The 26,469-nt window shown below is 39.7% G+C and overlaps 1 protein-coding gene across 1 annotated transcript in view; it reads left to right on the forward strand.

The window, feature by feature from the left end:
• The first annotated feature begins 163 nt into the window (after nt 1-163).
• LOC134532728 (polypeptide N-acetylgalactosaminyltransferase 16-like) overlaps nt 164-26,469 on the forward strand; it is a 120,848-nt gene continuing 94,542 nt past the window's right edge. The window contains exon 1 of the mRNA XM_063369519.1: nt 164-540. Within this exon, the coding sequence (XP_063225589.1) occupies nt 427-540 (114 nt within the window). The 5' untranslated portion in view covers nt 164-426. The remainder of the gene's footprint in view (nt 541-26,469) is intronic.

Here is a 26,469-nt window from a genome sequence, read left to right on the forward strand (position 1 = left end):
ACTGTAATTAATTATAAAAATATAAAATTATCACTGACATTATATGTGAAAGCCTACGTACTTTTTTTAGTTGTTACGATATTATGTTGGCATGATTGTAAGGTTTTTTTTAATCTCATCAGATCGCAGAGACATCTACTTGCTTTGTTGTAAACCAGACATTTAAATACTAGCATTATGAAGCTCTATTCATAAATTTGAAGATATTTACGACCACGAGAATACCTAAAACAGCATGTTATTAAATGGCAAATAAATACATATTTTGAAACTTCTGGTGACTTACAGAATTCACAAAAAAATAAGCCACATGATGATCAGATGTTTTCCAAACGCTCGTGGAGCTTGGCTCCGCCTACTTTTTGACGTCACCGTCGCAGGTCAACAGAATGAAAATGCTCCAGCGAACAGCAGACGGCGTTTGATATGTGGAGGAAACGGCGGTTCTTTCGTGTCGGGATACTTAGTGCCTTCGCTTTCATCGGGATTTATTACGTGACAACGCAGATTTACACCATTAAATACCGGACTCGACGCAAGGTAGGATTAAAATGATGACAATGTATTATTTTCTTTTATCTTTTATCAAAGTTTTAATTATAATTAAATATATGTAGGAGTGCTTTTATGAATGACAGGAAAAACTCGGTATGGTGGATTTATATACTTTATTTTATTTTATTTGTATAATTGAAATTGTTATTTTATTTTTTTGTTGGGTATTTAGTCAAGATTTAAAGTGGAGTAATAAATTTTTAATTTTGATTTTGATGCTCAGTTTAAAGAAACATAAAAAAAAAAAAAAAAAAAAAAAAAAACTGGTATCGAATCAGTTAGAAATCGTATTAGACAATGTTCTGGTCTGGAAATCGTATTTAATTGTATGTAAATAATTAAAAACATATCGAACGTAACAAAAGTTATCGAAAAAATGTTTATTTTGCCTGTTGCGTTCTTCACCAATTGTCGAACTCGATAAGGAATAAAAATAAATAATTTAAAATCTGAAATTCATCATTTGAGTTAATACTGTGGTAAGATATATAAATCTGAAGTCGTAATTTAAATAACATTTTTTACGACTTCTTACTGGGATTTCATAAGGATACAAATGCATCTCTTAAATTTCTGTCTCTACTTTTTAACATAATTTACACTTCAATCTCTCATTTTAGATTTTTTGTGGTTGTCTTGAAATACGAAATTCTCGTCAAAATATAAGGAAGACAGAAGTTTTCCCAGTCCTTTTGTCTGTGATCTCCCTACGCGTCGCGTTGACGAATTGTCGGTCGTGGTTCGATTCCCCCCCCCCCCCCCTCACCGGTACTAAATTTACGAGCCCCAAGTCGGCATTCAAGTGTTTCTGAGGCCACTGTTATTTTGGCGGTTCCGGAGCATCATGCCTCTGCGGAAAACCTTGTGTCGTATAACCTCCATGCGTTTACCAGCAGTTGGCGACTAAAAAATGTTTTATTGAAAAAAAAATTCTAAAGAAAATAACTTTTGGTTGCGGACATCGGGCCCACTATTCTGGAACCTTCATTTTATCTTATTCTGCAAATGAGTATCCGAAAATCCGCCGAGCCTGTGAGCATGGAATTATTCGCAAAAGCGAGCACTGAACTTTATACTCCAATGAAGCGGAAAATATTTATTTTTATTTTTTAATTCTACCTCTAGAGACTTGGATCTACAGTTAACCCTGGCTCTATGTTCGTTTTTGTGGTTTACTTGATTTTTATTTGTAACTTTTAAGCGTGGTCATTATGGCTATATTTGCGCCAGTGGTCGACCCAGTGAATAATTTTCAGAGGGGCGAATGACCGAAGAGTTTCTAGTGGTAAGGAATGCCTTCCAGTTAAATTGATAGTTACAAATCTAAAAATAAATGGTAATAATAATAAATATGTGATTTTTACGCATTTCTGAAATCTTGAAATGTCATTAAGAATAATTAATTTATAAAAATTTACACTCAGTACAGTAGCACTAAACAAAAAATTTAAAACAGTCTAATACTTAAAAAAATTAATAGTCTTCAAAGGTCGATTAGACGTGGACTGGAATAGATCACATTTCAGAGTTGCAGGCCCGTCGATGTACCAGGTTAGGGTTTGACACATTAAATGTTTTCAATCGCATTCAGAAGGAGTCGGGTTCGAATACCGGTGCAATCATTCTCATTCCTGCTTTCCGTAGTTATCGGAAATCACCCTGGGAAAGATTTTCTGGGTAAATAGGCCTACTGTCTGATGATTACATGGCGATCTCAGTTTTTATCTTTTCGGAATTTAGTTTGTACAGAATAAAATACAACGAAAAACTATATTCGTACGTGATAAAAAATATTAAAAAATATATATAATTTAAGAAAGAATTTTTTTTACAAACTCCAGCAAAGAGAATTTTATTTTAATCTAACTAAAAACTAAGTGTATATGTAGGAGGGACCTACCTGTAAGCGCGTCTCAGGCCGAAGCCTATACGCCTGGTCATGCTGGAATTATTAGCCACGCAGGGAGAAGGGTCGCATGCATCGTGTGCTTATCTCGTAGTAGGAGTGTACAGGATGCAGAGGATTGTCATGGATGAAGAGTTGGACAGAGGAGAAAAAGAGTCCGCCATGCGGGCAAACCTGGAAGTGTTTTCCGCTTTCGTGTTTCTATCCAAGGTTGCGAGTCGCTCGAGCGAGCCGCGGACCTCGTAGGGGTCTAGTCTGCACCGCTGTGGGGTTGGGGGGAGAGGGAGGTATCGGCGGCGCGGCGGACGGTAGCGCGACACACGAGTGTTTGTTTAGTCTCTCGGCGGCGCGCGGCTATAAAGTCGCCCGTGCTCGCAGCGGGGTGCAGGGGTGAGAGGTCACCGCCCTCCCGTCCTGGCCTGCCTGTCTATTGGATCACTGGAGACAGATGACAGATGAAACGGTGAGGGAGCTGCGTAAACGATCGAAAATTAAGAATTAATCGTGTAGGTCTACTTAAGATACGACTAGATGCGCAAATCTGTAGGATTCGCAAGGGGTGGACCCTTGGAAAAATTTTTTTTTCGGGGGGGGGGGGGGATGGGGGGCGATAGTTATGCTCGAGGGGTGAACCGACACGTCACCTCCGGATATGATGCTTGTATGTTGTATATGTACTGCCAGTAGTATATGAATGTATTTCCGGCGGCAGGCTTCCAGGCTGTGGAGCGTGTGGGCACGTCCGCCATCTTGGATTGTGACGTCACGGCGGCCATCTTGGATGACCTCGACCTTGACCTTTGACCTTGACCTTTAATTTGATCCTCAAAAATCGCCAAAATCCGTCAAAATTGGGCAAAATTTGCCCAAAATTCCTCAAAATTCGCCAAAATTTCCATTTATGTGGAAATAAATTCCGCCAAAAAATCTCAAATAATTCCACAGTTCAAAAATTAGGATTTCGAAAATCCTCAAAAGTCGCTTTGCCCTAGAAAAAACGAAAACTCCTAAAAGCGGCTTAAAACTCCTAAGAGCTAGCCGCTTATAAGCCGCCGACCTTGAAAATAAGGATGTCATGGCAGCCATATTGGATGATGACGTCACCGTTGCAAATTTTGTTACGGCCGCCATCTTTAACTTTTTTATTTATTATCCGATTTTAATGAAAAAAAATTAAAAATTATAAAAAAAATCCATTTAATAAAATTTTAATAAAAGATTTATAAAAATTATATTTTTACGACACGGAGTTCGGAGTCCTCGGTTCGAACCCGGTGAGGGCAAAAAAATTAAAAATGGCGACCGATCCTTCCCCCCGTGGTGTGTGCTAGCAGACTGACTCCCACCACTTTTTTTTCAAAGCATATAGATCGTCATCTAGTATGACGTCATGTCCGCCATCTTGTCTTTGATGCTGGAAGCCATCATCAATGTATCGTCGGCGAGAGTGCGCTCACGCCATGTTAGTTTAGTTCTTATCCGATAGAGTGCAGTAATCATTTATTACTGTGACACCCGCCATCTTGAAATTTGGCCGCCATCTTGAAAATCCGTAATTATTTAGCTAGAAATTCGGGAAAAGTTCCAAAATTCATTAAATAAATCACTCATTAATTTACATATTGATTCGATCGATTCACGTCCTCGGTTCGATACCCGATCGATGCAATAATGTTTAATTTTATGAAAAAATAATAATTTCAATAAACCATGTTAAACTTTCGTAAAGAGACTTTAAATCCTCTACTACCATCATCCTATCAGACGTCAAGACTACCATATTGGAAATTCGTAATTTTAATGCTAGAGATTCGGGAAAAAGTTCAAAATTCATTAAATAAATTTGTAATCAATATACTGATTGATTGGATCGACTAAGGTCCGTGGTTCGATCCCTTGTCGATACAAAACAACATTAATATTTTAAAAAAGTACCACTAAAGTGTAAGGTTTGAGAAAATTAAAAACACCGCAAGTTCTTTTAAAAAAACTTTTATTTCATACATACTACACTACTACAAGTACAAAAAAAAACACTGACAAATTACTAAAGTTTTGTGGATTTCTCGATTCAAACAGTCTTCTTATTGTACGTACTAAGCCTTTTACATGACTTTAAATGTCTATACGATCCGTTCATCACCACAGCCAGAGACGGACTGAAGTTCATATCACTTATATAGTCTCATTAGCCGGTACAACACATGAGTCGAAACAATAACCATGTTCATTATACGTCTCGGAGCATTTTTTATAATGACGATGTAAGCTATCGAGACGTGAAATTAGTTTATTACATTTTATACACTGAAAATGTATTCTTTGAACATTATTAGAACAACCGCTCCTTTCATGTCTGCGCGCATTTGAAGTTCTAGTAAATGATGCGTCACAATATTTGCACTGATGCGATGCACGCTCTTCATGAATTGAAGTCTGGAATGCAGATGGTGAAACTTCAGCTGATGGTGGAACAGCACATATCGAAGTCTCCTCCAGCGTTGTCAGAGGCGTTGCCAACGGGATCTGCTCCAACATCGTCGGCGCCGACGTCATGGTTCTCGTAGTCGATGGTACATCCTCCATCGAGTACGACGTTAAAGTCGGTAAAGATGCCATCGAAGTCTCAAGAACAGGCAATTACGCGACTTATACACCAGAAGAAACAAACTAGGTGATCCGTACACCGTCAACGGCAGTAACAAACTAAGCGTCCTGCTGTATAGGACTCGTTAATATACATTAACCGGTTTGAATAATACGATAGTCAAATCAAGAACAATTTACTAAAATACTAGAGTCAAAACAACATTAAAAAAATAGAAGCACCGTCAACAAAAAAGGAAGCACATTTGGAAGCACCTTCAAAAAAGGAAAAACAATAGGAAGCACCGACTACGAAAAAACAGCACATTTGGAAGCACCGACAACGAAAAGGCAGCACATTTGGAAGCACCGTCATCGAAAAGGCAGCACATTTGGAAGCACCGACTACCAAAAGGCAGCACATTTGGAAGCACCGACTACGAAAAGACAGCACATTTGACAGCACCGACAACGAAAAGGCAGCACATTTGGAAGCACCGACTACGAAAAGGCAGCACATTTGACAGCACCGACAACGAAAAGGCAGCACATTTGGAAGCACCAACTACGAAAAGGCAGCACATTTGGAAGCACCGACAACGAAAAGGCAGCACATTTGGAAGCACCGACTACGAAAAGGCAGCACATTTGGAAGCACCGACTACGAAAAGGCAGCACATTTGACAGCACCGACAACGAAAAGGCAGCACATTTGGAAGCACCAACTACGAAAAGGCAGCACATTTGGAAGCACCCACAACGAAAAGGCAGCACATTTGGAAGCACCGACTACGAAAAGGCAGCACATTTGGCAGCACCGACAACGAAAAGGCAGCACATTTGGAAGCACCGACTACGAAAAGGCAGCACATTTGGAAGCACCGACTACGAAAAGGCAGCACATTCTTAAGCACCGACTACGAAAAGGCAGCACATTTGGAAGCACCGACAACGAAAAGGCAGCACATTTGGAAGCACCGAAAACGAAAAGGCAGCACATTTGGTAGCACCGACAACGAAAAGGCAGCACATTTGGAAGCACCGACAACGAAAAGGCAGCTCATTTTGGATGCACTATCATAAAGGCAGCACATTTTGGAAGCACCATCGAATAAGGAAGCACATTTGGAAGCTCCATCAACAAAAAAAAAAAAAAAAAAAAAAGCCAAAAAGGAAGCAAAATTTACGAGATCTAAGTCTTAGTTAGAAATCAGAATACAAGAAATAAAAACATTAAATTCTTATAATTTAAATTATTTATTTTAATTCTTTACATTATACAAATGCAAGTAAAACAAGCCATTATTGTATGTAGCCAGCTTCCCTCAGTTCCTTGAGTATGAAGGATATTTCTTTGATGCATGAATAGTTTCCTGCACAAAGCGAACCATGTAGAAGTCTTAGCCGGTCAACCAATATGTTTGGATCTTTCCATGATGTGTAATCATTCTCTTCTACCACCATCTTCCTTGCACCTTTATAATAAATATTATGATCTCTGGTGTCTTCCGTTTTACCACCAACCTCAGGGTAACTTTCATGTTTGAGACGGTGATCATCACAAACTTGATCAGATTTATTTAATATATCACGTCGTTTCCAACGTTTCGGTCTCAGGACACCGCCACATTCTTCGATCTTGGCAGCTTTAGGTGCTTCATCATAGTCTATGTCTTTGTCAGCAGCCTCAGAGTCACTGTAACAATCACCGTAGAAGGAATCGTCTTCACCCAATTTACCATAATAATTCGATGTTGATGATGTTGAAGTGTCTTCATCGTCTTCATGCTTCCTTTTTAGGAGTCCATCATTTTTACAAAGTAGGAAAGAACTACTTGAATTCGGCTGGAATATATTCTCACTTTTCACGTTAAGGATTCTTCCATTGTCTTCATTCTTCCGTAAATCATCATCCTCCTTCAATTTTAGTTCTTTGTCGAGATCGGAAGAGCCAAGAAAATTATTGTCGTAATGCAGATCACTCTTCCTTAGGCTAGTAGATTCATCGTTGTCCTCTAGCTTGTACGCAGGCTTGGCGCTACAAGTTCTGCCATGTCTTTTTAGGCTCTCTCTCCGCGTAAACGACTTGCTACATCGAACACAACTTATCATATTGCGCAGTGGATTTTTAACACAGTCATTCTTCTCGTGTTGTCTTTTATTCTTTCTCAAGATAAACTCTTTACTGCAAAACTTACACCTATGTTCTTTCGATACAGCGTCAGATCCCAAATCGGAATTCATATTAGTTACTGAGACTAATGTCAGATGCAAACTAAGAGTTTTAAATTAGATATATTACTTAAATATAATTTTTTAATTATTTCATCAGCGATAATTAATATATCTCATGCAAAAGTACTTTATGCATGTAGTTCTGCTTTTCAACAACAGATGTCGACACATGTTGCTTGCAGGTAAATAATGTTTAGTTCTTTTATGCGGGATGCCTGATGCTCACTAACGATCGCAAAAGAAGGATGGCTTCGATAGACTCCAAGGAAAAGGAAGTTCGTCTTGCATGTTGGTGCTCCACAGATGTCTCATGGCGTAATATTAATTTGACTGAGTAATGATATTTGTCGTATTCCACCTGATAAAAAAAAATTGCAAGTTTTGATTTAGTAGCAGAAATTATCGAATTAAATGTAACTCCAATTAAAATGACATGTCTCATTAGACAAAAAAAAATACATGCAGAGAGCGGTTCCTCAGAATAGTCAGAAACACTTGAAGAAACCACAGGAATGATTGCAAGAACACGGGAAAAACCATCAAAATATTGACATTAATAATCAGGAGCACACGGAGAAAACCATCATAATATTGGCAAGAATAATCAGGAGCACACGGAGAAAACCATCATAATATTGACCAGATTAATCAGAAGTACTCGGAGAAAACCACCACATGTTTTCCTTGATATCATAAAATTACAGGAAAAAATATTTAAAAATAAAAAAAAATTTAAAAAAAAATAAAAAAATGCATAAACAGTTTCTGATAGCTTGTAAACTTATCATTGTTGAGCAAAGATAGAGTTCTTGTACAAGCCAGAAATTTATGCATTTTTTTATTTTTTTTTAAATTTTTTTTTATTTTTAAATATTTTTTCCTGTAATTTTATGATATCAAGGAAAACATGTGGTGGTTTTCTCCGAGTACTTCTGATTAATCTGGTCAATATTATGATGGTTTTCTCCGTGTGCTCCTGATTATTCTTGCCAATATTATGATGGTTTTCTCCGTGTGCTCCTGATTATTAATGTCAATATTTTGATGGTTTTTCCCGTGTTCTTGCAATCATTCCTGTGGTTTCTTCAAGTGTTTCTGACTATTCTGAGGAACCGCTCTCTGCATGTATTTTTTTTTTGTCTAATGAGACATGTCATTTTAATTGGAGTTACATTTAATTCGATAATTTCTGCTACTAAATCAAAACTTGCAATTTTTTTTTTATCAGGTGGAATACGACAAATATCATTACTCAGTCAAATTAATATTACGCCATGAGACATCTGTGGAGCACCAACATGCAAGACGAACTTCCTTTTCCTTGGAGTCTATCGAAGCCATCCTTCTTTTGCGATCGTTAGTGAGCATCAGGCATCCCGCATAAAAGAACTAAACATTATTTACCTGCAAGCAACATGTGTCGACATCTGTTGTTGAAAAGCAGAACTACATGCATAAAGTACTTTTGCATGAGATATATTAATTATCGCTGATGAAATAATTAAAAAATTATATTTAAGTAATATATCTAATTTAAAACTCTTAGTTTGCATCTGACATTAGTCTCAGTAACTAATATGAATTCCGATTTGGGATCTGACGCTGTATCGAAAGAACATAGGTGTAAGTTTTGCAGTAAAGAGTTTATCTTGAGAAAGAATAAAAGACAACACGAGAAGAATGACTGTGTTAAAAATCCACTGCGCAATATGATAAGTTGTGTTCGATGTAGCAAGTCGTTTACGCGGAGAGAGAGCCTAAAAAGACATGGCAGAACTTGTAGCGCCAAGCCTGCGTACAAGCTAGAGGACAACGATGAATCTACTAGCCTAAGGAAGAGTGATCTGCATTACGACAATAATTTTCTTGGCTCTTCCGATCTCGACAAAGAACTAAAATTGAAGGAGGATGATGATTTACGGAAGAATGAAGACAATGGAAGAATCCTTAACGTGAAAAGTGAGAATATATTCCAGCCGAATTCAAGTAGTTCTTTCCTACTTTGTAAAAATGATGGACTCCTAAAAAGGAAGCATGAAGACGATGAAGACACTTCAACATCATCAACATCGAATTATTATGGTAAATTGGGTGAAGACGATTCCTTCTACGGTGATTGTTACAGTGACTCTGAGGCTGCTGACAAAGACATAGACTATGATGAAGCACCTAAAGCTGCCAAGATCGAAGAATGTGGCGGTGTCCTGAGACCGAAACGTTGGAAACGACGTGATATATTAAATAAATCTGATCAAGTTTGTGATGATCACCGTCTCAAACATGAAAGTTACCCTGAGGTTGGTGGTAAAACGGAAGACACCAGAGATCATAATATTTATTATAAAGGTGCAAGGAAGATGGTGGTAGAAGAGAATGATTACACATCATGGAAAGATCCAAACATATTGGTTGACCGGCTAAGACTTCTACATGGTTCGCTTTGTGCAGGAAACTATTCATGCATCAAAGAAATATCCTTCATACTCAAGGAACTGAGGGAAGCTGGCTACATACAATAATGGCTTGTTTTACTTGCATTTGTATAATGTAAAGAATTAAAATAAATAATTTAAATTATAAGAATTTAATGTTTTTATTTCTTGTATTCTGATTTCTAACTAAGACTTAGATCTCGTAAATTTTGCTTCCTTTTTGGCTTTTTTTTTTTTTTTTTTTTTTTGTTGATGGAGCTTCCAAATGTGCTTCCTTATTCGATGGTGCTTCCAAAATGTGCTGCCTTTATGATAGTGCATCCAAAATGAGCTGCCTTTTCGTTGTCGGTGCTTCCAAATGTGCTGCCTTTTCGTTGTCGGTGCTACCAAATGTGCTGCCTTTTCGTTTTCGGTGCTTCCAAATGTGCTGCCTTTTCGTTGTCGGTGCTTCCAAATGTGCTGCCTTTTCGTAGTCGGTGCTTAAGAATGTGCTGCCTTTTCGTAGTCGGTGCTTCCAAATGTGCTGCCTTTTCGTAGTCGGTGCTTCCAAATGTGCTGCCTTTTCGTTGTCGGTGCTGCCAAATGTGCTGCCTTTTCGTAGTCGGTGCTTCCAAATGTGCTGCCTTTTCGTTGTGGGTGCTTCCAAATGTGCTGCCTTTTCGTAGTTGGTGCTTCCAAATGTGCTGCCTTTTCGTTGTCGGTGCTGTCAAATGTGCTGCCTTTTCGTAGTCGGTGCTTCCAAATGTGCTGCCTTTTCGTAGTCGGTGCTTCCAAATGTGCTGCCTTTTCGTTGTCGGTGCTTCCAAATGTGCTGCCTTTTCGTAGTTGGTGCTTCCAAATGTGCTGCCTTTTCGTTGTCGGTGCTGTCAAATGTGCTGCCTTTTCGTAGTCGGTGCTTCCAAATGTGCTGCCTTTTCGTTGTCGGTGCTGTCAAATGTGCTGTCTTTTCGTAGTCGGTGCTTCCAAATGTGCTGCCTTTTGGTAGTCGGTGCTTCCAAATGTGCTGCCTTTTCGATGACGGTGCTTCCAAATGTGCTGCCTTTTCGTTGTCGGTGCTTCCAAATGTGCTGTTTTTTCGTAGTCGGTGCTTCCTATTGTTTTTCCTTTTTTGAAGGTGCTTCCAAATGTGCTTCCTTTTTTGTTGACGGTGCTTCTATTTTTTTAATGTTGTTTTGACTCTAGTATTTTAGTAAATTGTTCTTGATTTGACTATCGTATTATTCAAACCGGTTAATGTATATTAACGAGTCCTATACAGCAGGACGCTTAGTTTGTTACTGCCGTTGACGGTGTACGGATCACCTAGTTTGTTTCTTCTGGTGTATAAGTCGCGTAATTGCCTGTTCTTGAGACTTCGATGGCATCTTTACCGACTTTAACGTCGTACTCGATGGAGGATGTACCATCGACTACGAGAACCATGACGTCGGCGCCGACGATGTTGGAGCAGATCCCGTTGGCAACGCCTCTGACAACGCTGGAGGAGACTTCGATATGTGCTGTTCCACCATCAGCTGAAGTTTCACCATCTGCATTCCAGACTTCAATTCATGAAGAGCGTGCATCGCATCAGTGCAAATATTGTGACGCATCATTTACTAGAACTTCAAATGCGCGCAGACATGAAAGGAGCGGTTGTTCTAATAATGTTCAAAGAATACATTTTCAGTGTATAAAATGTAATAAACTAATTTCACGTCTCGATAGCTTACATCGTCATTATAAAAAATGCTCCGAGACGTATAATGAACATGGTTATTGTTTCGACTCATGTGTTGTACCGGCTAATGAGACTATATAAGTGATATGAACTTCAGTCCGTCTCTGGCTGTGGTGATGAACGGATCGTATAGACATTTAAAGTCATGTAAAAGGCTTAGTACGTACAATAAGAAGACTGTTTGAATCGAGAAATCCACAAAACTTTAGTAATTTGTCAGTGTTTTTTTTTGTACTTGTAGTAGTGTAGTATGTATGAAATAAAAGTTTTTTTAAAAGAACTTGCGGTGTTTTTAATTTTCTCAAACCTTACACTTTAGTGGTACTTTTTTAAAATATTAATGTTGTTTTGTATCGACAAGGGATCGAACCACGGACCTTAGTCGATCCAATCAATCAGTATATTGATTACAAATTTATTTAATGAATTTTGAACTTTTTCCCGAATCTCTAGCATTAAAATTACGAATTTCCAATATGGTAGTCTTGACGTCTGATAGGATGATGGTAGTAGAGGATTTAAAGTCTCTTTACGAAAGTTTAACATGGTTTATTGAAATTATTATTTTTTCATAAAATTAAACATTATTGCATCGATCGGGTATCGAACCGAGGACGTGAATCGATCGAATCAATATGTAAATTAATGAGTGATTTATTTAATGAATTTTGGAACTTTTCCCGAATTTCTAGCTAAATAATTACGGATTTTCAAGATGGCGGCCAAATTTCAAGATGGCGGGTGTCACAGTAATAAATGATTACTGCACTCTATCGGATAAGAACTAAACTAACATGGCGTGAGCGCACTCTCGCCGACGATACATTGATGATGGCTTCCAGCATCAAAGACAAGATGGCGGACATGACGTCATACTAGATGACGATCTATATGCTTTGAAAAAAAAGTGGTGGGAGTCAGTCTGCTAGCACACACCACGGGGGGAAGGATCGGTCGCCATTTTTAATTTTTTTGCCCTCACCGGGTTCGAACCGAGGACTCCGAACTCCGTGTCGTAAAAATATAATTTTTATAAATCTTTTATTAAAATTTTATTAAATGGATTTTTTTTATAATTTTTAATTTTTTTTCATTAAAATCGGATAATAAATAAAAAAGTTAAAGATGGCGGCCGTAACAAAATTTGCAACGGTGACGTCATCATCCAATATGGCTGCCATGACATCCTTATTTTCAAGGTCGGCGGCTTATAAGCGGCTAGCTCTTAGGAGTTTTAAGCCGCTTTTAGGAGTTTTCGTTTTTTCTAGGGCAAAGCGACTTTTGAGGATTTTCGAAATCCTAATTTTTGAACTGTGGAATTATTTGAGATTTTTTGGCGGAATTTATTTCCACATAAATGGAAATTTTGGCGAATTTTGAGGAATTTTGGGCAAATTTTGCCCAATTTTGACGGATTTTGGCGATTTTTGAGGATCAAATTAAAGGTCAAGGTCAAAGGTCAAGGTCGAGGTCATCCAAGATGGCCGCCGTGACGTCACAATCCAAGATGGCGGACGTGCCCACACGCTCCACAGCCTGGAAGCCTGCCGCCGGAAATACATTCATATACTACTACTGCCCATGCATGCAAACTTTAAAATATACAGAACGTTTTCCATAAGACATAGTTTTGACATCAAATACGTTTCACAATCACGATTTTGCAAGAGCAGGCAGGCCGCCTTCAGTGAGAGGCTTTGGGGGGGGGGGGGGGGGGCACCACTGACCCCCCCTACCCCGCGATCTACGTCCATGACTACATGTACCTATACTAGTGGGATGGGATATGATTGTCACGTAGGAGTTTTGACTTGTCGTGTGCGAATCATATATTAACTTAAAACTTTACAGAGATGATTATATTTTATATTTTTCCTTAAGAATTATTGGTAGCACCAAAAAGAGCATAGTTGTCTTGAAATTATGTTTAATTGGGCAAAGTAGGTTGTGAGATAGTACGAAAGGAGAAGGAAATAAGGAATTACCTTCATAATTTCAAGAACGAAAAGATTATTAGAAGAAAATTGCACAATATGTTAATAAAAACTCCGATAGAAATCTTAATTATTTTTATGGTTTTGGGAAATATTATTCTGACGTGTTTCTGGTTATTTTTGTATTTTTTGCGAGTCTATGAAGATCTATTTAAAATTAATTAAAGTTTTTTTAGCTTTAGCTTTATAGCCATACCAATTTCACCATGAATAAAAATGATACATTGAAACAATTATCAATCGGGAACGACTCCCAACCTAAATGTATTCAAAATTCATGTTATATAACATGGCTGCATTCTCACCCGTTATAATTGGCTGTAATTAACGACCTCTGAGTCTATCATAAACAGGAAATTCGTAGTATTATGTAACCGTTTGCTCATCAGCGCACAAGTTAAGATTAAAATGCTTAAGTTTTTTCAATCGTAAACATCCTTAACCGGGTGTCTTGGGGCGGGGGGGGGGGGGGGGGGGGGGGGATTGAGAAAGATAAATAGAGAGAGAGAAGGAGTGGGGAATTCGTCCGAGAAAATCCACTACGTTCCTCACCTGCGAAAAGAGAACACTGTCTATGACGCGTTCGGAACTCGAACCCGGAACTTTCATTAATGGGAGGCGAATGGGCTGAACAATTTTTTTTTAAAAAGATATCTAGTTCATTGGTTAATTCTTTTAAATCACCAACCATCCCCACCTTAATGACGTAGGTATTACTGACATACTGACAGTTTCAATGACATATACTTAGGGGCAAGCATTTTTCGCGAATAAATCTGAACGCCTATTAGACTGCAACAAGGTATACCCGCACCAGCGGTTTCTTCCTTGTGATTGGCGGCCGTCTGCGAGAGAAGTCGTTGCCTTTATTGACTGAGCCACTCAGCACGCGTTTGCTTTCGCACTGAACTACTGTGATTGGTTTTATATCTATCGGCATGTACCTGGAAGAAATTCACCCAATCACGAAACACAGACGGCGCTACAGTTTTTTAACTTAAGTATAACCAGTCTCGGAATCTTTTCGCGAAATATGCATGGCCCTACATATACTGTTTTGTGACCAATTTTGCCAATTACAAATGCACACCCATGCCTTACCCGGGACTCGAACCCAGAACCCCTGGCACCGGAAGCGCTACTGAGGTCGGCGCGCTGACAACCGCGGGCCTCTGTCGATCACGGAGAAGTTGCGCCGAGCTTTCAGATATGTTGGCCAGTTGTGTTGTGTTGTGTTGTGTTGTGTCCTGGGACTCGTAGTACTTTCGGATAAACTAAACTCTTTGAAAATCAATTTCTGAAAGTCATTTCCGTCCCCGACAGTATTGGGCTGGAATGCACCTGCTACAATATGGCAAAAAAAATTAATCTCTACTAACGAGTTACACAAGGGCCAACCGGGCATTTGCCCAGAGAGCCAGTTTCTGAGGGGCGGAAAAAAATAAGTTTTTAACGTACTGTAATGATTTAATTTTCAAAAACAAATTTCAAGGCAAAATTTTTTTTTCACTAAATATTGCACTACCTACGCAGGCCTTAAACCAAATACTTTAGAAATAGATTAAAATATTTTTTTTAACAATGTACAGCATACTTAAACTTATGTTCTATCTCGGTGGTTATAACAGCTGTGTTCCACTGAAAAAAAAACAAAAAAAAACAATTTATTAAATTTAAAAAAAGAAGAAAAGACAAACAGCCTATGTCTTTGGAAAACCTTAATATTTAGTTGCATCTGTTTTAAAACTAAGAAATATATAAGCTTGAATTTGTAAAACTTTATGATGTTTTGGGGGAACTAGTAAAGGGGGAAAAAAGGGGGGCGGCTAAATATCATCTGCCCAGGGCGCTATCTGCTTGAAATAGGGGCCTGCTAACAGCAAGATAACAATAAGAAAGGATTAAAAAGTGTTTAGCTGGAATGCACCGCTCCACAGTGCTACGCAGCGGCGTAGGAACCGGGGGGGACAGGGGGGACGTGTCCCCCTGAACTTTATGGGTGGAGGGGACTGTCCCCTCTAACTTTCTAGACCGTGATATTTTTATTTTATAATATTATTCTGCCCAACTTTATTTGTAATTTCGTCACTCATCAAATTTTATCTTAAGGAAACAATAATAATTTTAACATCGATGTATCCAATGGTTAGATACAAAAACTGCTTAAAAAGCGCTATTTTGCACTTTTAAAATCAAAATTTTCCGGTGGAGGACCCCCGGACCCCCCGTATTAGTAAGAGAGGAATGGGTTTACATGACATCAAAATCATTATTTGTCCCCCCCAACTTTATGAACACAGCTACGCCAATGGGCTACGGCGGCGAGGTCGAAGTTACTCCATGTCCAGTGGCGCTCACGTGGCGTGGGTTCGATCCCAAACGCCCACGTGACTCAGACTAATCGCGCGTCAAGTCGACAGGCAAGTGTAACCTCGGCAGTGGCAAGTACCAGAACCAGAACAAACAGAATTATCGATCCCCACACCGCAAGTTCTTCTAACCATAAGTTCATTCATAATATCGTCAACACAGTCAGTAAAAAAAAAAGCTAGAGCATTTGAGGCCTTAGGCTATGACTTAATTGGACACAACTCCCTCCCCTCTTTTCCCGCCCACCTGAAGGTATGAAAAAAAAGCGAGATTTCGGTGAAGTCAGCATGTAAGTTTGGCTGGCGAAGAGAGAGCTGTTATCTACAAACCACACAGGAACAGGAAACCTTGTAGGTTGAGACTGATAATGTAAAAACCTCTTGATGTGAGTTTTTTGAATACCCGAATTATATTTATATTTTTAGTTTCAAAATCCTCTCCCGAAAAAAAAAAAAAATCCCGTATCTTGGACGTGCTGTGACGCAGGGCTGCTGAGAGAAACTAATTGTCAATATTTCAAACCTTTCAATAAATTTTTTTTGAAGATTTTTAACGTTACCACAGACATAACCTTAAACAATATCTGCACGTCTCAATAAATTATAAGATTGTTCTATGAATTGTATTAGCAATAGACTTGTAATTACATCCTTCTATGAGAAGTAAACTATTATATTAAAAAAATATTTTTACGAGACTCTAGCGAGAAGTTCGCCAGCCAGCCCGCCGGCTTGCCTGCTGGTGGAGCGCAGGCCATTATCGCTATACGCCTATTCCGATTAGCAGTGGCGCCCCACTACCCCCCTCCCCTCCACCCTTTTTGCCATTCCTCGACGCTTTCTCGTTGATCTCTCTGCGGATCTGGAGGGATCGGCACGTTCCCAGAGGCCCGCACGTGTGAAGTAACTAAGACGCCATTGTTCCGGTAGCTTCGGATGTTAAGTTGACACTTGGAAAGGTAGCTAGACCATTCCAGAAGGGGGCTGAGAGGTATAAAAAAGGCGATGCCAGCCTCCGAGGCAGTGAGGTGTTGAGGGCGAGTGACCCCGCGGTGAGAGAAGGTGGACGACGAGCGATGGGAGACTGTACTGTTGGAGAGTGAGCAGAGCGAGGTAAGAGACGAGCGGTAGGGAGAGCCACTGTCGAGCCCAGATCCAGTGGGGAGAGTAAAATGTTGGACCTTATGAAAGAACGATACATTTCGTGGGTAGTCAAGTTATCTGTTATAAACTTAATTAATTAGGCTGTCCTTTTCAAACCTGTTTTCCCATTCGTTACAATATCTCGAAACTGAACCGGCCCCCTGTTCACAAGTATTTCGTCACCCGTCCCCCCCATCACCGCCCCGACGTACAAACACCAGCCTACACAGCAACACGAGGCAGGAGGCTGGATAAGGGCTGTCCAGTTGGTTTCATCCTGCCATTGCGATGGTCGAGCGGTCTGACCGCGCGTCTACCGCCATCCGCGATCCGGTTCAAACCCGGCATATCCCGCTAGTGAGGGAACGTGGCGGACGTTGCCAGGTGCCGGTGGAGGTACTCCCGTTTCCCCTCAACCATTCTTTCCTCCAGTGCTCCACGATCAGCGCTTCGTCGTCGGCGCGACGTGTAGACGACAACAAGCGTGGCAGGGCGCTAAGAAAGTTTACACAATTTGTTTTTCTTAACCTAACTAAAACTAAGTGTATTTTTTTAAAGGAGGGATTCGAGTAAGGGAGGGACCTAAGTGCTTCTCAGCCTGAAGTCTGTACGCCTAATCATGTTGGGGATCAGCCATGCAGGGAGAGGGTCGAATGCATCGTGTGCTTTGTTTGGGGATTGGCCAGACATGGCAGCGATTGAAGCCACTTCCCTATCTTTTTCGAATATAACTATAGTTAAGAGTTGGACCCAGGTAAAACCTGAATAGTCACAGGGAAATTCCTGAGCACAGCCATGCTGGATGCAAAGGGCAGGCTTTAATATCGTAGGAGAATACAGGAGAGACAGGATGGTTAGGCTGAAAAGTTGACCACAGCAGAATAGAAGTCTACACGATCGGCGTTCGAATTAGATCTCAAATATCTTCTACCAATTCCTAATGCACAATGGAAACGCTTAGGTTTATGGCGGTTATTTTCTTACTGAAACTTGAATGTATTTATTACCAAATTAATTATATCTTCGTCAATACTGAAGTCTGTAAGTATGTTCTCGAAATTAATCTTTAATTAAATTATTCAAGAAATCAGTAATAATCGGATTATAACTTTCAGAAGAAGAAAAGACGTTACGTGGTGTCGAGAAATGAAGTACTTTTCCCGGTGCCCAGTATGAAGAAACTAATAATGCAACTGGACGTAGCTGAAAATAAACACCAGAATCGTTCGCAATCAAGGCACACATTCACCTACATAATTACGTTATGATTCCATGGTTTTGCTGGAAGAACCAAATAATTGGGAGTTTGGTGGGCTGCGTGTCTGCTGCGGGCCTCCTACTATTGGATATGTCCTTCGGTGGAGCTACAGGAACCTTGTAGCTCCACCACTCTAGTTAAGTTATAATAGATTTAGAACGTTAACTTTCTCCAGAGTCACTGACTGCTTCTTGAATTCTGGGTTGAGGCCAAGTCCTTGTAATTGATGATATGCCCGACGTTTTGGCAATCCTTGTCACAGCCATCTTGATACATTTACAGAAGTCGAGAAGTGGTTGTTATAGGTTTTTCAGCAACAGTAATATTAGAGATTGCGCTGAGATAGTTTTAAATCCTTTAAACTTATTGCTCTTATGGTTAGAAGAAATATTTCAAGCTTGGCGTATAGTTATTTTTAGGCGAACCAATGACTTTCTCACGAGCTTAGTTAGGAGTGTAGGAAACTCATTTATCCAGCAGAGCCAGTAACGATATATGTTAAGTCCTCCTGGCAAGTACGAAGTATGTCGGAGCCTAATAAACAGTAAAATGTCACCACAACTTTTATCAGTTAGATGCCTTAGGATCTCTTGGGCTCATTCGACGCCAAAGGCAAATTTTTATTCGCAGTTTCTATTTATTATTGTTAACCTCTCGGTTTGTGACCATGGTTAAAAACTAGGTTGGATTATTGCGACAGTATTTTCGATATCGCATATCGATACAAGTTTTAAATAATGCCTTTGACAAAGAAAGTCATGAATCGCGACGTCTCTGAAAGGTATTTTTTTCCCTCTCTATGGCGCATATACTTGAGTGCACAATGTACTTATATCTGCTCCTTTAACATCTGTACGATTTATTACACGTTGAGAAAGAGCCTGTCTTGCTTCACTCAACAAAAAATATGGTCTGTGGTATCTCGCATACATCATTACAGATGACGCAACAGCTGTTGTATTGCGTGGTGCACGTTTTTGCATCGTTAGATTGTGCCACTGTCGACTCAGGTTCATTATTCTCACGGCCCTGACACTACTTCTTCGTTACGCTGTTTTGCTTGCGACATGCCATTCGCTCCTCAGTATTAGTAGCCAGATAAGCGTGACACAGCTCTTCCCATCCTGTAGGCTAGTGCGGTCGTCTTCTGAGCGGCCTCAAATCTGATGATAGTTTTAAATAAGTTTAGTTTCATGAATTTGTGGTACATAAAGATATGAGTTTTCTGCCACTTCCAACCACTCATTGACGAACTGCAGGAAATACTAAGTAATTTATACCGTCGGTGTGTGTTTCCGTAAATGTAAAGCATTGTCTATCTGTCAAGTGTTACTGTTTGGAAATTCTCAATTAAATTTTCAATCTGCGACAAAAGTTTCTTTCTTCTATGGTCTACTTTCTTTGCCACCATCAGTATTGTCTTTTTTTTTTAATATCTCTCCAAGAGTAATGAATTTTGTCCACATTTTTTAACATTGCAGAAATATTACAATGTTTGACACCACATAACACTGATGTACACTACTGAAATATATTAACAGTGTATGACTTAAAGGGATTTGTTGTTTTTGATTTATCAGTCAATTTCCCACCTGTTTTGAATTTTTTTTTAATGGTAAGTATTATTGCATATTATTTTTAACTATCTAATGGCCAGCATGCGTTGCAATGCCACAATCATTTTTTTTTTGGTAATTTGTTTGAAGTATGTACACATATACAAAGCATTTATAGATCTCTATCTAATTATCTGTGTATATCTCTATGCCTCTTTCTATCTCTATACCTCTACTACATATAAATCTACCTCTCTATATTCTTCTATATATATCTCCTCTATATACCTATATATATGTCACTCTATAGTGATGAAAATATCAACAATCTATGTTTTTTTTACCTAACTATACTTTTATCTATATTTTTACCTGTCACATACGTAGGTATATAAAAGCACGCGCGTTTTAGAATGCAATGTTGTGTCAAAATTTCAAAGCAATCGGCGAAAAACTTTCGGAGATTTAAGATTTTAAACGAACGATAATGTACAATTTTGTTTATATAGATTTATATGAAGCTGAAATAGAATACTTCTTCGTAGCACGTTAAATAAATGCGCTAGGCCGCACACTTTAAATACTGAAACTATACCAAACATGGAACATTATTTTACGTAACTGTAAGCAACACTCCCGACATTTGAGTCGTCTGTCGTGTATGGACGTGTAGCACATGTTGAAATTAACATTTGTGGTGAGACCTCCAGTTTATATTTAGGAACGGTGATCTGGCCCCGCCCGGTTAAAGACTGTATGGCTCTTGAATGATCCAGTGTGGACGTAGTTGTTGCACTACTGAACGTCCGTGAGTCGCCTAAAACTATAACCACATACCGTAAAAAAAAAAAAAAAAAAAACTTCCTCCAACGTAATGGCACGGAGAATTTACAGTGTCTGAGCGTGTTAATCTTGACCAAAAACATATTTGCCGTACGTCATCATAATTTTCTCATCACGTGTACTCAGGGACGTAACTAGACCAGCTTTCACCCGGAGCAAGAACACATCTTAGCGCCCCTCCCCAAAAATGTTTTATTTTATTTTTTCAAACCAATCTAACCAAAGCCTCTCCCGACAACACCTTATATCGCTTCCACACACTAGTTCCACTATTACAAATATTTTTGATTTAACTAAGAGGGTAAATAAATATGTTTATTTCCAGTCATTTCATTTTTAGTACGTTGAAAGTTAATTAGTGCACGAAAAATACCAGTTTTAAAATATTTCACGATATACATTTACGTAATTTTTAATACAAATAATTCAGGTCATCTGCCATCTAATTTTTTTTTGTTTTCTAACACTACGATATTCAAGTAAATACCTATCTATAATAATAATTACCCTGCCAGTTTAGCCCCTCCCCCCCCCCCTCTATTGCGGTGTCCGAGGCACAAGCCCAGTCTGACCCCTTCTTGCTACGTCCCTGCGTATACATACTCTCTAAAAGTCAAATTTAACATTGAGTAGCCCCAGTGTCATGGATTCATGTCGTTGATCAAGTGGAACTATGTAATCTTAGGAATATCAACGCGCTAATTCGTGTTATAGTTTGCATAAGGACAAAAATAACCACTTTCTGAGGCCAAAAATAGTTAAGTTAGTAGTAATTGGCTGCCACACATAGCTTCTCCTATGAAATCATTGGCGTTTAGAATTTAACGCATTTTTAGGTATGACAACAACATGTAATGATATTGTCAATAGACGCCATATGTTATGGTGTTTGTAAATGTCTTAAGGTTTGTTCTCACACGGCATGTTGATTTTTCTAGTTATTTCCTGATTAATATTATTTAAGGGCTATTTCACGTGATATTCACTCCGTGTAATAGCTTGGGTGTAAAAAAGTCGCGCAAGAAACGAAGAGTTGCGCGCCTTTTTACATCCGTGTATATCTGTTGAAAATATTTGTAGCAGAACAAACAAAAGCAAGGGAGGTATCAGGTTAAAATTTTAGTAACAGCCCTTAAAAAAATGGCAAAAAAAAAAAACAGAAAAAATTCAAAATGGCGGGTGAGACCGAGTCATAAATAAAGAAAATTTTCAATTTAAATCCTTAAAAAAATGTTGTAATGGCGTAAGAACAGTTGAAACCAAGATGACATCTCTCCCCCTCGACTGCACAGCGTCTGGCAGAGCCGATGGACCGCGCGTCTCGGCAGATGGCCGCCAGGTGGCAGAGCGACTGCCTTGCTCCCACCGGCCGGCGGCGGCGAGGTGGTCGTCCCCAGTAGTCACGACGTCACGACTCACCTGGCCTTGGTGGAGGGGGGGGGGGTGAGTGTTCCTCATTTACCCTCCCCACCTGCTCCCCGCCTTCGTCGCCGTTTAGCACCGCCCACCTCGTCTGCCTCGACTTCACGGTCTTTCCTCCGGCTGCATTTCCGCTTGCGGCGAGCTTGCTCGAACATGTCTGGCCGCATCAAGCTTGATTCGTGGCTTGTTGCAAGCTTAACTTTGATCATCACGACACCGTCTTGTAATTGCAAGGTTGCGAATAAGCTTGGACAAGGCCAGTTAAGTTCACTTTTTCAAGGTAACCTGAATTCATGTTTGATGCAATCTTTATAGGTATAATAAGCTTGAATCACGCTTGTGTTAGCTTGATTAAAGTTGCGACAGTTCAATTACATTGACGATAGTAATCCTGATTCGCGCTTGTGTCAGCTTCATTGAAGCTTGTGTCAGCTTCATTCAAACTTGTAGGCTTGTAAAGACAGTCTTTCTGCAGGCCTAATTTGCTATCAGGGATACATCAATCGTAATTTTTAGATTTTAGTTTTCACAACAAAAATATATTTTGAGAACAAATTATAAAGCGACACGGAAGGCACATCATTGAACACATACAAACGCCATGGAAATATTATAGTCAGTAGTCAAACGAGTGAAGGCAGTTGGGCTTCGGATACTTGACATTCATGATGGCAAATTATATGGCTGTTTTTAGTAGACTCAGCTTCCTCTTTGTAGAAATCACTCTGTTTAGTTCAACATGATGAGTTACTTCTTAGAGAGCCGGATGATATAAACGGAAACGTCACAGGGAGGTAAGTATTTTATACATACAAGTTTTAAAATTATATAATTATTCACGTGTATGAATAAACTATGTCTAAAAAAATTAAAGAACCTAATATTTTATGGGAAATATCAACTACTAAAATTGACGTTCCTTAATTTCGGTGTGGTAGGGGATGCAACAAATCTTTATCGTTTTATTTTATTATGAGTGACCATGATTGTTATTGTAATTTAACATTGTGAAACATGAGTCAGCAGCAATAATTAGTGCCTTAAATCAAATTCAAATGAAGTATAACTATCTTCTTGTGCATTTCGATGTGCATGTTCGTGAAATTATTTCGATTTGAGAGCCTGCCATTTCCTCTATCCCTCTCTAGAAACAGATTGCTTGTATTAAGACACATAAAACTAACGAAGCAAGCGTGTTGTGATGTGACGAGTAATCAGGCATGAAACGGTCTCTAATGACACTCCACTCAGAGTGGATTCCCGCGAACCAGCGGTGGCTGACCTTCTGCACGCAATTGGACTCAACACGCAGACAAGCAATAGACATTATTTTTTTACGGAAGAGCCTGACCAATAAAATGACCGTAGCAAACTCTCACAGAACGAGCCGTCATGCATATGACATTTTAAAACTTATAATTTTGCAAATACGGGACAAGTATTGATTTTAAATACTTATCTTTCCAATCAGAAACCCAGTGGTTCAATTATTATTAGTATTATTATTGGAAAAGTTTATATTTTCACGGAAATTTTCTGAATTCCCTTCTCCTGTAGACTCTGGTCGCATTGTAGTCCGTCCGCATACTTGAATAAATATTTTTTTCAGACGCACATTTACACTAAAACGATTGGAACTTAACTTGAACACAACCAAACACTGTTTCAGTCGATGACACAGTCTTACGGACTGGAATAGCTTAGTTAACCGCGAACACTCGACCCACGAGCGTTAGCTTTTGTCAGTCGCGACGAGAAAGGAGTTGACATTCAAATTAGGTTACGTGAAAGTTGAGTCATTCGTAAGGTACGTTACGCAGAAAATAACATTTATGGACTTTGTTTGCTGGAACCTTGCAAACCAAAACAGCCTTCGCGTCGGAAAGCCTGGCACATACAGTGGCCCTGGACTTTTCGAGAACCCTAGGCTTTTTTACATTTATGGAGGCCCTTCCCCGGAACATTCGATAAATTAACCCTTTCGAATAAAATTTCAACCCAACTTGGAACTTAAGCTTCGACCACGGTTTTGCCAATTTATCTTAAGAAATTTTAAAATTCTCTCTTGAGAAAAAAAAATATCCTCGGGTCAGTTTTATAAATACTCACGATAAAATTCCGGAGGAATCGCGCAATTATACTTAGTAATAAACTATTTGAAAGTTCTTCTAATATGAAATCGCGAATTGAGATTGGTGTATTGACCAGTATTTCAATTAACATGCAAATGGAATTCTTTAATTTCCCTTTTTCCCATTAATGTTGATGTTTCGGACGAACGAGTGGAATAGAAAAATGTAAACCACCGGCGCGGGACCCCGACAGACGCGAGGCCCCGGGGGGCAGCTAGCGAGGTCTTGCAACACTGTACGGCCACTGTGCTCTGTTGCACAATCCCCGTGCTCCCGAGGCCGGTGTACCAGCCCGCCTTCATACGTGCGCGCGCACCCCTTCACGTCTCGCGTCTCGCGGGGCGAGATGGCGAAGTGGTCGGGTTGCAACCCCGGGCACGGCATGGGTGGGAATGCTGTTGAGGCGTGTGCCACGCCTCGCGCGACTTCAACTTTGTTTTGCTATATTTCTGTCACTGTCATTTAGGACGTATTTCTTTCTTTAGCTTTAGTTGCCCTTTAGTTGTAATGCCTACTGGGCAGTAGTTTGTGTTTAGTCTGCTTTTATTATACTGTGTTCATATTCATTTGGGTAATCTAATTTGCACAGAGACGTGGAGAAATATTTATTACACTCGTACCACATGTAGACAGCGCGTTTAGTTGGTCGATTTTTTGTGAGATTACAGCTGGTCTACATCCCATATTTAAGTTGAGGCCCACCCTGTGGGGTGGTTTAAAGCTTCACTGTAACGTCTGAAACCGGTCGCAAATTTTTCCAAGCCAACGAAGCTATCAAAATATACATATAAGGGCTGTCTGTTACAAGTCGTAAAAAAAAAAAAAAGGATGGTTGGCTCGTCGGTGATGAACCGGTGAAAAATCACCGAGTCAAAAGATTAGAAACAAAATAAAAATAATTGAGTCACTTGACTCGGATTACAGTTTTCCAAGGGGGTTTGTTGTCTTGTCTGCATTTACTGTTATAATTGAAACTGCCTCGTCGTTGTAAGATCACCGTGTTCGTCTGTGCTGTTAAATTTTTTTTTTCGTGTCTAACTTACGCGGAATTCTTAATGCTGTCTGATATTCACGTTCGAATGTGTCTCTTCTGTGCTGTCGTCGTCGTGGTGTCCATAATACCTGTTTAGGTTCATCGTCGGGTCTATCTGTTTGACATCAGCTGATTAAGGCTTTTTCTCTTTGTGTTTATTTATTATTTTTCCCCCATGAGAAACGGTGCAAAACTGCAATGGCATGTGTCCAAGTTTGTATTAAACCTAGTGATAGTGATTTGAATTCGAACGAACCGTGTTTGTCCCGGGATTCGTCTGGAAATAATCGTTGATGCCACACCCGAAGTCCCACCGGCGCATCAGTTCCCTAGTGGAAACTACCCGTGCTCGGGGAGGGGCTTCCCGCCGGAGGAAGCCGGTGGAAGCCGGTGGAAGCCGGCGCGCACGTGGCGCCGACAGGCGTCGCGGCGCCTCGGGGGGACGCACCACGTGGCTGACGGGCGGGCGTCGGTACGCCGGCCCCCGCTCAAAGCCCGCTCCCGAGCCCTGCCCGCCTCGCACCCGCTCCTGCCGCCGGCGAACAAAGGGAAAGTATTCAGTCGTAAATAATTCCCCCGCCGGTAAGCAACTGAGCAGTTCAGTCATTACCGTGCAGTTGTTCTCCTGTAATTGGATTTTCTCAGTAGTTACTACGTGCCAAGAAAATCATGCACGAAATGAGAAACGTTGACCGTCATTTTTTTAAAAGGGCACTTTCATGCTGAATGGTAAAAGAAGAGAGAAATGTTGACCTTTATTTTTTAAAAAGGCTTTTTTTTACGTCTGACACTTTCATGCTAACACAAAGTGTTCGCCTTAAATGTTCTAGCTTGCTTTAATGTTTTAAAATCAACTTCACACTAACTATTATACGAAAGTCAATTTTTTTTTATAAAATTGATTTATTCCAACAGTTTTTCATTATTAGAATTTTTACTGGTATCGTTTTGATGAAATTGATTTTAAAATTGCGTTCTTGCCGTTCCGCAATGCAGGAATCATACACATTAACATATTTTTTCACTTGCCAATTCGTAGAAGGCCAATTCTGTAGTTTCTAAGCCTTTTTGTGATCATTGTTACTACAGTGGCTTCTTTTCATTAAAAAAAACTGCATCTTAAGCGTCCGTAAATATCTGTAATGTAAATAACCATAGCTGCTACTATTTTAGCGTAAGATTTAATTATTGGATCGATCTAAACACCAATGACTCCACAGTGCAAACTTTTTTGTAGCAGCCAATTAATTTCGGGCTCGCCAATATTCTTTAACAAAGCCAAAAA

The sequence above is a fragment of the Bacillus rossius genome, chromosome 6 (assembly GCF_032445375.1).
Source record: "Bacillus rossius redtenbacheri isolate Brsri chromosome 6, Brsri_v3, whole genome shotgun sequence".
Lineage (NCBI taxonomy): Eukaryota > Metazoa > Arthropoda > Insecta > Phasmatodea > Bacillidae > Bacillus > Bacillus rossius.